A 12,657-nucleotide genomic window follows, 5' to 3' on the forward strand; every position below is an offset into this window, starting at 1 on the left:
TCTGTTCTTTGCAACTGAAGCCTGACCAATACATTCTGGAAAGAAAAGGTATTACATATTTGACCTACAACAAACAAAAAATGTCTCTTGTGAGGAACTGATGAGAGAGGAAGAAAAACTCTTACGTATTGATGATATCCGACACACTGGTCCAAACTACCCCCAGGTAGGCTGAACTACCCTCGATCTGTTACACGGAGCATCTAGGGTGAAACCTCCCCGGCATAAAAGATCCCTGGCCCCTCAACACCCATTCTCTCCTTCACCGGCTGCCACTGAACTCTCCCCTGGTTTTGCAGGTGGGATGGGACTAGCTCACATGAGGCCAGCACTACAGACCCAGGAGGGGCTGGGGGAAAACAGCAAAGGTTTTCTGAGCTTTTATTTCCAGCCAGAGACTTTCACTTTTTCCAATACACATTGCTGCCTGCCGAGAGCCAGCCTTGTTATCTGATGGGCAATGGGCCAGGGGCTATTGTGCACAGGCCCACAGCTTGGGGCAGGAAAGGGAAGTCTCCCCAAACCAATGGCTATCAGAGGAAGCGAATGGAAAAACCAGGAGTTGGCAGAACTGCTCCAGAGCATTTTCAGTTTTGTTTTTATCTTCATTTCAGAAATTAGGGGCTAATGAGACACACAACAGCATCTGAGAACGAGTGAGACAGGGACCTGAATAGGACAGGATACTGAACTGTAACACTACTGATCCTCACATATTTACCAGCAGGGACAACAGTGAGCCAGACGGCACGCACACAGTGCTATGCAAGACGCCGCTCATCCTAGGTCTCAGAAGGCAGGCAGCTTCTCTGGGCCACCCTTCCCTGGCATTCCAGCCTGATCTTGCTCTAGTCTCATCAGGCCACTTATACCAAGGGGCCCCCTCTCAGCACCAGCGGAAGTAAAAGAACAGAGTAGTAATCCTGTGCTCAGAAGGCTCTCTTCTGAACAAGGATTTCAGCTGCCAGCTGTCTGCATTCCTCTAGGGCTTGCTGGCTCTCTGCTTGCCTCCTTGATCTGGGGCAGCAAAACCCTTACCCTAGGATACGGTTGATTCTTTTGCTCTGTCTTCTGACTCAAAGCTGAAAGCTAGGTTCTCAGACTCTAGCCCTTCTCATAGGAGACTCCTGTCAGGAAGCTGATGCAGTCGGGAAGTTGCCTCCACAGGGAGCTAGTTCTAGGGCTTTGGGTCAGTGTTAATGTGCAGGTCATTGCAAGTACAAAGAGAGAGCTTTTTTCGGCCATCGACTATTTTCTCTAAACCTTGTTCTCTCTTAGGGAGCTGATGAGGGGAAGAATCAAATCTTTTTTTCTTCTTCAATATCCTCGCACTGGACCAGGTTGTGCAGAACAGAGCTTCTCAATATTTTCATCTCGTAAGACCCTGAGAACATCCTGTGTTTCAACTTTCAAAACTCCCATTTTATTTTGAAGTTGTGACCACCACTAAACAGTTTCTGGTCTCATCTAGTATCACAGAAGAATTTTTAGCAAGAAGGAGAAAAAAACCTGTGCAGTGAAGGAAGCTGACCTTTTTGTTTCCATGTATGTGGTCACTACCTCTGCAGTCCTGGTTTCCACTCTTGCATATCTGTACCAGGACTGGAGGTTTGCACTGTGTATAGCTCTCTAACTTGCCTGGGTGTCACTGTAAGTCATCTCATCCTTTCAACATTCCTTTTTTTCCTCTGCCTGAGTTTTTCCTCCTCTGCTCTCAGAGGAAGAGGGCTGCCCTCCTCCTTACCAAGGCACTATAAGCCCTCTGCCTGGACTCCCCAGTTCACCCCCAGCAGGAGTCAGCTCCCCTATGGTCCCCTCTTCACCACCTTCAATCTCCTTTTCAGCTGTCTTTGTGCCTCCCTTGATAAACATGCTCAGATCTCTAGCCTAAAAAATATCCTGACCTTATTTCTGCCCACCTCTTTTTTTCTTTTATGGCCAAACCCCTTGAAAGAACTGATTGCCTCTACTCATCAGCTACCCATTCCTTAGTGGGGCAATCTGGCTTGCCCCACTGTGGGACGCAGTGGCAGGACGAAGAGCAAGATGGAATAAGAACCGAGGCGAAGGACTTAAGACGCACTAGACCAAATGGGAGTCAGATGTGGCAGGGACAAGTCCTTTAGTTGATGGGTTAAGGGCACCGCCCACTGCATTATGGAAGAAACAGTGCTTGAGCTCAGCTTCAAAGGCGACAGAATTTCTACAGGCAAAGACACAAGGAAGGGTAAATTCGCGTAGGGAAATTCCATTTGCCTTGTCTGGAGATCTTCCCACAGGGGTCTCTCTTTTGGGTTAACACATTCCCTAGTAGGTTTTATTTATTTATTTATTTATTTATATTTTTATTTTATTTTTAGCAGACTAACTGGCTTGAAAAAAACTGGAATTCAAGGTATGTATATTATGATGGAAAAAACAAAAGGTGAACAGGATAGCTGGTTTCAAATATCTGAAAAACTGTCATATGAAAGATGTTATCTGTGTTGCTCAAGAGAGCAGTACTAGAGTCAATGCGTAAAGTGAGAGAAGGCAGAATTTCAATTCAAAATAAGGATGAACCTCGAATAAAGAGAGCTGTCTAAAATTGGGGTGGGCTTCGTTGCACTTCCTCATCACTGAAACTGTTGCAGTGGGAGCTGAAGGACCTGCGTGCTTGGTCTGTCACTCACACGCACTGGGAGCGCAGGTACAGTAATGCTGGTGGAGGAGGAGGGCAGAGAGCCCCCTCCTGCTGGTGGGGGGTTGAATCACTAAGGCTTCTCGTTTAACCCCATTTGTAGAGCTAGGACTTCTCCTAGTCCCTCATGCTTAAACCTTGACTTCTCTCTTTCTGTTTCCTTCTATTCCAGAAGGCCTTACCCTGTACCAGCACAGCAAGCACTCAGACATTTGTGGATGAAAATGACAAGTTTGTGTCTCTTACTCTTGGTCTGTCCTTTCCAACCTGGCTGGTACCATGTAACGCCTTCTTCCCACCTTCTCTTACTTTCCCTTCTACTCCTCTGGTCACTCCTTTCCTGCGTCCTTTGCAGGCTCATCCTCCTCTAATTGGCCACTGTCCGGATTTCTAAGGCTCAGTCCCAGGCCCTCTTCTCATCTCACTTTGTAGTCTGTTTAGAAACTCTCATCTGGGCCCATGGCTTCGACTGGACAATTTCCAATTGTTTCTTCTACCTCTGGTTTTCTCCCCTCTGAGCTAGAGATCTGTATAGTTAGCTGCCCATCTGCTATCACCTCTTGGCTGTCTCTTTTTTTTTTTTTAAACACTAATATGTTTATTGGTGAATCGATAATCATACCAAAATATTCATAATTATACCAATTCAACCTGTCTAAAACTTTAGGTCTGCCCTTCTCAGTGCCTGAAACCAGGCTCTCTTCTAGTCTCTGTCTTGGTGGAAGGCACTGCCAATTATCCAAATCCACAAACCAGTAACCTACGTCCTGCTGTCTCAACACCTGAAAATCCAATCCAATACCACAGTGGTTCGTAAACCTTTTGAACTTAGAACCCTTTTCCACTTCTAAAATTTGGGACACCAAAGAGCTTTTATTTATAGGGGTTATATCAATTGATATTTATTGTATTAGAAATAAGGGTCAAAAAATTTTAAAACACAATAATACACAAGTACACATTCCATTAGCCATAGAGCAATGACATTACCTCAGGCAGGTAACCTCTGGAAAATTCCACTATATATATGTGACAGCCAAATCATGTCTTAGTATTATTATGGAAATAGCTTTGACCTTGCAGATCCTAAAAGGATCTCAGGGACCGCCCCCACCCCCACCATGTCCCCAGACCACGATGCCATGTTCTGTTGGCTTTACCTTCTAAATGCCTCAAATCCACCTGTTCCTTCCTCTCTCCACTACCCTCACTAGCCTAATCCACGCTTCTGTCTTCTTTCACCTGGACCACTGCATTAGCTAATACGGTTCTCCCTTGGATCCATGGTGCCCCCCCCCTTTGATCGGCTCTCCACACTGTACGCAGCTGGAGCAATCTTTTCAAAATACAAATCTGAATATGCCACCCATTCCTCTTCACTTAAAAATCCTAAGGTGGATTTTCACTGCTTTCAACGTAAGGATCAAAATCTTCATCACGGTCCCCAAGGCTCGGCCTCCCTCCCCAGCCTCAGCCCATCCTCCTTTCCCTTGTTCTCAGCTCTCCAGCCCTCAGGGCTTCCTTCTGTTTCTCAAACACACCACACTCCCTCTGCCATGAGGCCTCTGCATGGGTAGCTCTCCCACCTGGAGCTCTCCTTCCTATATCCCCTTTAAGTAACTCCCCTTCATGCTCTGGGTCACAGCCTAAGGCTTCTCTGGCCCCGAAATCAGGTCACATCCTTCTGTTACACGTGCTCACAGCACCACACACCTTCTGGTCGCAGCCTGTAATTATAGACGGGTCACATCATGACACATAAGGTCTGACCTCCCGCAGGTGTGTAAGGGCCATAGGGACAGAACTGTGTGTTTTGCTTCCCATGATTCTGGCACACAGCAGATACTCTGGCAATTATTTCTTGAATGAATAAATGAACAAATGAGTAAAAATGCAGTTTGACAGGGAGAGGGATACAATAACAAGACAATGTGATAAGCATTAGAATAGAGATGGGTACAAGGGGTCACCGTTCCCAATGGCTTCCCACCGCCCACCGAACAAGCCCACGTGCAGTCAAGGGTCCCCAGCCAAGGCAGGCATTCTTTCCCAGCCTTCTCTACTTCTCCAAATATCAATACACGAGCCAGTCTGAAGGATAAGTGGGATCTCCACCAGCAAATCACTGAAATGCCCTCTCTCCTCATCCTTGCTTATGGAAATCCTCCATAATCTCTAAAAATCCCAGAATGCATTTCCCAGGTCATTCCAGTTAGAAATAATCTCTGCCATTTTCCAGCTTTTAGAAAGGCTGGCAGGCTCTGCCCACTTCTCTCGTCAAACCCACCATTCCAAACCACCTGGGGTTCTCAGAAGCCACCACCTTCTTCTGTGATCGTGCCTGGCAGATGCCCTTTTCTGTGCCCGGAGTATCTGTCCCTGTGCTCAGTAAATCTTCCTTCGTTTGTCAGCTCTGATGTTCCCTCTCTTTAGTGAAACCTTTCCCCAAAGTCCTGGGCGCCGTTGGTTACTGCCTGCTCTATGCTCCCGCACCACCCTCAGCCTCCCAGGTGCCTCCACCGTGGCACTCATGCCAGCCCAAAGGCTGGTACCTAATGCTTGCTGACTGAGGGAACCCAGGATCTGTGTGTGCTGGGAGGCTGTGTTGCCCATTCTCTAGATAGATAGGAAGTCGTTCATAGAAATCTTACTCCCAGTGAGATTTCAGCCCTCTCAGACAAGGAAATTCCATATACGGCCCCTACAGTGAGGGCCCAGCATGTAGCCTCCACACACAAGTCACAGGCACTTGCTTAGGAGCCGGAGGCCCAATCACTGCCCTGTGTCCATCCTCACGGCTTACTCCGCAAAGGAGCAGTGCTGCCCTCCTCCAGCCCCTTGCTCTCTACAAGGGCTCTGCAACAGGGGCCAAACTAGCAGAGATTCCCAGGTTCCAGGGCACCTGGATTCCAGGGCCAGAGATACTCTGGATAAGGTTTCCTTGTTGGGGTGCTGGCTCTCTCCTCAACCAGCTTATTGAAAACGCGGCCACCAATTATCCACAATGTTAGGGAAATATGAAACACATATACAGACTTCCAGCTTGGCAACACTTACTACCAGTGCTTGCTAGGGTTCCAGAAATTACTCAGTGAGGCAAAGTCAGTGCCTCAGCAACACATTCTTCCGGCTGCCCCCTGAGGAGGCTTATCACTTCCAGACAAGCTCAGTGACAGGACGGATGCTCAGACCTCCCCAAGCTCAGCTCTAGATCTCCAGAGAGCAGCTCAGTTTGATGCAATTCTACCTGTATGGACAGACCCTGTATGGACAGATCCTGTATGGACAGACCCTGTATGGACAGACCCTGTATGGACAGACCCTGTATGGACAGAACCTGTATGGACAGAACCTGTATGGACAGACCCTGTGTGGACAGAACCTGTACGGACAGAACCTGTGTGGACAGAACCTGTGTGGACAGAACCTGTATGGACAGACCCTGTATGGACAGACCCTGTGTGGACAGAACCTGTATGGACAGAACCTGTGTGGACAGAACCTGTATGGACAGAACCTGTGTGGACAGACCCTGTATGGACAGAACCTGTATGGACAGAACCTGTATGGACAGACCCTGTATGGACAGACCCTGTATGGACAGAACCTGTATGGACAGACCCTGTATGGACAGAACCTGTGTGGACAGACCCTGTATGGACAGAACCTGTGTGGACAGACCCTGTATGGACAGAACCTGTATGGACAGAACCTGTGTGGACAGAACCTGTGTGGACAGCAGCAGGGCTCTCAGCAACGTTAGGGCAGCAACCTCAACAGAACTATTGTTAAGGCCAGACTTCCCTCTTGAAACAAACTGCACAATTCAAGAAATGAGCTTTCTCCTCAGACTGTGGGAAATGGGATCCAGAGCAAAACTGGATCGCCTGGTATAATGCACAGACCTGATTTAGATTCCCTTCCCGGGGAGGCCTGGCAGCAGCTACATAGCTTTCTTCCTAATGAGCCAACTGTATTTACTAGGTCAACAGTCTCCTGTCCTTCCCAGACAACTTAGTTTGACTCTCCAGGAGTTTCGTTGGAGAAACTTCGTTCCACCTTCCTTGAAGCATTAGGACTCCTCAGGAATCACAAGCAAGAGGTTTGATGTCAAAACTCAATCTTGGACCCGATTCGTAACTTCACAAGTCCCCAGTCCTTTGGGGAAAGAATGGTCAAAAATGAGGGCATAGTGCTGCTGGAGGTCTTCACGCAGATGTTTGAGGAGGTCGCTTTTTCAGGGCTGCTGAAAAGGAATCTGATTCCGCCACCACGTCATGAGAGTGTGAGCTCCCGGAGGGTCAGGACTCCATCCCAGTCGCTTGTCTATTTCTTCTCCCCAAAGAAAAGCATGGAAGACTATTCCGAACAGCGTAGCAGTCAATAACGTTTGATGACTGTTTCATAATAATTAATTTTTTAAAAGAATATTAAAAAAAAAAACATGGGCAGATAAATCAGATGAGAGGAAAAAAGGGGTGAGATACTCACTGACAGAGAGGTGCCTGCTCCTGGGCTCAGGGGGCTGGTAGATGGTATTTATGTCTCCCGCAGACTGGGAAGCTTTGATCCGCACCTGCCTGGACACCCCGGAGTGGGGAGGGGAACTGGTCTGCAAGATAAGAGGAAAAAGGCTGAGCTCGCTAAGCAGGCAGGCTTAGAAAGGCCCCGCGCCCCTCCCTCGGACTCCCCATGCTCTCAGCCGCCATCACGCTTTCAATACATGAGCTACCCAGCTTTCCCTCAAATCTCACTCCTCAATTCATCTTGGCAAATCACTATTTACTCAATGCAGTTATCCAGCTTCACTGATATAGAGCACTGAGACTCGGTGCTCCAATTTATTAGGTGATGACCCAGACACAGAAGAATAACAGGCATTCCTGTAATAATGTGCCAAACAGAAAAGCGTTGTAAATACCCTCTCATAAAACTCTCCAGAGAGCTTGGGAAGAATAGCAGGAAAAGCAGGAAATTATTTCAGTGGCAAGATCACCTGCCACGTGGGGGGTCAGAATGGAGAATGGTGGCAACTTCTGCACCAAAAATTCTGGTTGATAAACTTTTAAAAAATAGCTTGATATGCTGCTTCTTCCCCAACCATAATCACTCCTGGAAAATTAAGGTAAGAAGATCTCAGCTGCTTCATATTACTGGGGTTTACATGTGAACCATCTCAGGATTGCGTTCATCTCAGAAAGGCTATCACGGTACCATTCTGCCAGAGGTCAAGGACTTCAGAACAGGGTCAGCAGCCTTGCCACACCTACCCCACTTTGCACTGACCCAGTTGGGCCTCAAGGTGAGCCCTTGAGAGAAAACAAAGCAACAGAAAGGGGCCCTTGCACTGAGAAAGCTTAAAACTGAAGCTTGGAGGTGAACAAGTGATGTCAGGATGTGCTCATAAATAAGCAGAGCACTATGGAGAGTGGGAGCTCAGAATTTATAAATAATTTGGGTCAAAGTTTCTACTTGTTTCTCTCTCTCTCTTACCTCCTGTAAGAAAAAAAAAAGGTCCAACCTAAACAAACTATATCCTGTCCTCCAGGAAAAAGGCTTCCCGCTCTCAGGGCTAAGTTCAGCTGCCAAGCAGCCTCCTCTAGTCCCCCCACGCCAGACTTTATCACATGCAGGGCTGTCTTGACAAACTGTCTTGCTCTAACGGGAAGTCAGACCAAGGGGAAGTGAGTGTTCTTGCTAAAGCCTCCAATGTGCAATAGCTCTCTGCCGAGGGTCAGAAAGGAAAAAACAATCAAAGCCACACGCTGGGGAAGCAGGCCAGTGAAGGGCAAGGAAAAGGCCACAGCCTTACAGTCAGAAAGAGAAGAGCTGCACGCCGAGCACCCCAAGGACACCTGCTTAGACACGGGGCCTCACAGAAGGTGGGAATTCAATACATCTTGGCAACACGAATCTGAAACGTACCAAAGAACATACATTCTAAACTCTCAATTTTAAATCTAAAAGCTGAGCCAGGAGGTTCAACAGCCAGCATGAGCATAGGTTTCTAAAAGGAAAGGCTGACTGTGGCAACAGTTGGAAAACAGATGAAGGGAATCAGGGAAGGTTTCAAAGCAGGGCTTCCCACATTTTCGTGTGCACACAAATCACCTGGGACCTTGATGAAGTGCAGATTCTGATTCAGTAGGTCTGGGCTGGGGCTGAGAATCTGCATTTCTAACAAGCTTCCAGGTGATGCTGACGCTGCTGGTACATGGACCACACTTAGGGCGGCAAGGTCTTAGGAGGTGAGTCACACTTGGGTTTAAGGCGATGGTTCTCAGCCCGAGCCGCCCAGCACAACTGCCTGTGGGGTTTTTAATTTTTATTTATTTATTTATTTACTTATTTATTTTTGGCTGTGTTGGGTCTTTGTTTCTGTGCGAGGGCTTTCTCTAGTTGCGGCAAGCGGGGGCCACTCTTCATCGCGGTGCGCGGGCCTCTCACTATCGTGGCCTCTCGTGTTGCGAAGCACAGGCTCCAGACGCGCAGGCTCAGCAGTTGTTGCTCACGGGCCTAGTTGCTCCGCGGCATGTGGGATCCTCCCAGACCAGGGCTCGAACCTGTGTCCCCTGCATTAGCAGGCAGATTCTCAACCCCTGCGCCACCAGGGAAGCCCACCTGTGGGGTTTTTAACACCTCAGGCCAACTACAACAGAATCTCTGGGGGTAAAGCCGAAGGATTGGTGTTTTTTAAATCTCCCCCAAGTGTTTGTAATAGTCAGTCAAGTTCAGAAAACCCTGATTTAAGGAGATAAAAAGAATGGCATGGTAAACAAAAATGAGGTTGATGCAAGGATTCAGTGAACCTTGAACAAGACCTAGAAGTGGGAAAGAGAGGAAGGAGGAAGGTGGGACTAGGAAAAATAAAAGGGACCTGTAAGAGAGTGAAAGGAGAGCTAACAGGTATAAAGTGTGTAGCTGGCAGAACATTCTAAAGACAGCAAATAGAATGGTCATTTCATTTGACCATTCAATGAAAACCTCACTGAAAGGCTCTGGGGGTAGCAGTGTGCTGTGGCCGACACAAACAACATGAAAAATTACCAGGGAACCACATGCACAAAGACTGCAGTCACTGGAAGCTAGGAGATTAGCAGAAAAAGAGATTATAAAAGTTGACCCACAAATCATCTCAATAAAAGATTTGGTGGTATCAGACAAAGGGAACAGGTGGATTGAACGATGCAGGGGGAAAAGAAGAGGTGTGTGTGTGTTTGCTTTAGTTTGGTTCACGGACACATGAGCTGAGAATTGGCACCTTGGATGTCACTAGTCCTCTGCTTCAATGGTGGCAACCAGAGACGTTTGCATGGAAGACCATGACAGTTATGATAGCTGTGGAAGAATCCAGGTTATTTAATAGATTTACAGCTTTAACATCCATGAATTTATTAAAAGCCTTAAAAAAATCTGCTTTGAAGCTATACAACTTGAATAAAGGATGCCATGTTTATACCCCTTATACAAATTCTTATTTCCGTTTTGTTCTATGATAATCCTCAATATTCAAGGGGTTCATTCAAATTGAGATTAGGTGAATAAATCTGTGTTTTTATTATCCCTACTCTTCAATGCATCACAGACTTTGTTTATACATATGTGTGCTTTGGCTTCCTTTCCCGACTAAAGAGTTCCAGGCTTTTTAGGCCATACGCATATAAAACTGACCCCAACCCCTTATAAAGTTTGTCTTCCCTTGGACCTTTCCTAGCTCAGTTAACCTTCTGAGCTGTGGGGAAGAGAATGACACATCTCACAAGTTTTCCTCACGGGCAACATTATACTTTCTGTTCTGTTTCTAATGAACTGTGAAAGAACCTGGGTGAGGTTTTCCAAGGACTACAATAATTCTAAGATCCCTTTCCTGGATGGTATCTAACACATACTGGACTACAGTCTGAACATCTGCATTCAAGACCAGCTCTGTCACTATTTACTGTTTCACCTAGGGCAAATCACTCTAAGCCTCAGTTTCCCCAGGGGTAGACTGGCGATAACAGATGCCTAACCGACCGCTCAAAGTTGCAAAAACCGAATGAGAGATGAAAGTACCTTATACATGTAAAGTGTAATGATTTTTAAACAGGGGCCAGACTGAAGCTATTCTGCCCAACAAGTTTCATTTTAACTTCCTGCACTTGCTCCATTAGTTTCTTGGAAAACTGAAAATAATTACCATTTAGATTATCCTTGATATTTTGAACTTAAATAGTGTCAAATTCATTGATGGGAAATTTGGGAAGTGGGCAACATTTAGATGAGAAGATTGTAAGTTTACTTTTGTCAGAGAGAATCTGAGTTAACAAAACAAAATGCCATTCACAGTTTAAGGTGGTTGGGTATTTAGTTTTCATCATATGCAGATACAAGTGACAACAGAATGTTAAGCTTGAGATTATGTTATGACAGTGGAAAGGTCGAGAAAGTTATAAGAAAGTCAAGAGCAGAAAGATAAATTAAGAGTTAGATGCACACATGTTTAGAAAAGAAATCTGTAATAGGAAAATAGCTAAGAGTTGATGGCCCAAGGCAGAGGGCTAGGGCAGCAAGAACTACTGAAGGAGACGGTGAAGTATCTTAAAATGGCAGTAAAACCAAGGCTAGAGAAAGACTCTTCAGACTAAGAGGAGGTTCTGTGATTGCCCAAATCCAGGAGTTCTCAGGTAAAAACAATATTGAAGCCTAAGACCCGGCCTTGGCCAGGTGAGATGGGAGGAGTATGACTTTCCACCTTGGTGAGGGATGAAGACAGAGGAAAGATCAGAAGCTGTCATAGAAAGATCAATACAAAAGGAATCCAGAGAGTAGAAAGAGATAGTACATTTAAAAACAGGAATGAGAAGGGAAGTAAAGGTATAGGTGGTAACAAAAGGTGGATGAGTTGACAGATTGCTAAAAATGGAGGAAACTAAGTAGAGAACAAAGTGGCTGACAGTTACCATCAAGAGGAGATGAAGACCAGGTCGATATGGTATCCTGGAGAAGTGTATGTAAAGTGTGATCTGTGGGCTGGTGCCAGGGTACAACCTGTGGTGTATACCAGTCCTCAACAAGGTAAATACCAAAATGGAAGAGCAACTCTTTAAGCACTTTTACAACAATTTGGCAGTGACTCATGTCTATTGAACTTAACAATAAAAGTTGTGGGCTTGTATTTTATACGTCTCTAGTTAATTTTTCCATTTCACCTTTCACGTTTTTAAAAAAGAATTGGTCCATAACAGATTAGAAACTAGAAGAATAAAACTGATATTTCATCACAAACAGAGAAGCACTTCTAGAAGTAGGACTCCTAAGCACATAGCAATTTTGGATCATGATACCTCTGTTTATTGAGAAGCCTGAGGTCTAGCTGAGGAAGTCCCTAAGAAAAGATTTCATCACCACCAATGCCACTATTAGTCTTAAATGTAAATCTTTATAAATGCAAAAAATAGGAGTAGCTTAAGTGTTCCAACAGTAGCAAAAATGGTTATTTAATTAAATTATGGTATATCCACTCAATGGACTTATGCATCCTTATAAATTATAATCATGAAGACTGTATATTAACAGAAAAATGTACATGACAATGTTAAGTGAAAAATTAAATTAGAAAATTGTATAAATACCATGACAACACTTACAGTGTGTATACATATGGCCAAAGAGGGGCATATGCAAAAATCAATCGTGTTACGGTGCTAGGATTATGTAAGGCGGTCCTCTTTTTTTTTTTAAGTTTACAATAAGTTATACTGACTTTATAATAATTTAAAAAAATAAACATCTTTAGAAAGAGAGGCATCAATGTGGCACTTATTTTATGCGATATCTAATGCCACGCCATGAGTGTCAGAGCTCAGGTGGTCATCTCTCAAACAGCTCTGGTGTTGCAGCAGTATCTGCAGCTGAGTGCACCCCTTAATGGATGGGAAAGAGAATGCAAAGAACCAGTCGTCTACAGCTTCTCATCAGGGGAGTGGAGGGATCAC

The 12,657-nt window shown here is 45.5% G+C and overlaps 1 protein-coding gene across 3 annotated transcripts in view; it reads right to left on the bottom strand.

The window, feature by feature from the left end:
- MAP3K3 (mitogen-activated protein kinase kinase kinase 3) overlaps nucleotides 1-12,657 on the bottom strand; it is a 61,043-nt gene that overhangs the window by 14,612 nt on the left and 33,774 nt on the right. For all 3 annotated transcript variants that reach the window (XM_036836520.1, XM_036836521.1, XM_036836522.1), the window contains one exon: nucleotides 7,172-7,292. In XM_036836520.1, coding sequence (XP_036692415.1) covers nucleotides 7,172-7,292 — 121 coding nt within the window. The remainder of the gene's footprint in view (nucleotides 1-7,171; nucleotides 7,293-12,657) is intronic.

Source organism: Balaenoptera musculus, chromosome 20, assembly GCF_009873245.2.
Source record: "Balaenoptera musculus isolate JJ_BM4_2016_0621 chromosome 20, mBalMus1.pri.v3, whole genome shotgun sequence".
NCBI classification, from domain to species: domain Eukaryota; kingdom Metazoa; phylum Chordata; class Mammalia; order Artiodactyla; family Balaenopteridae; genus Balaenoptera; species Balaenoptera musculus.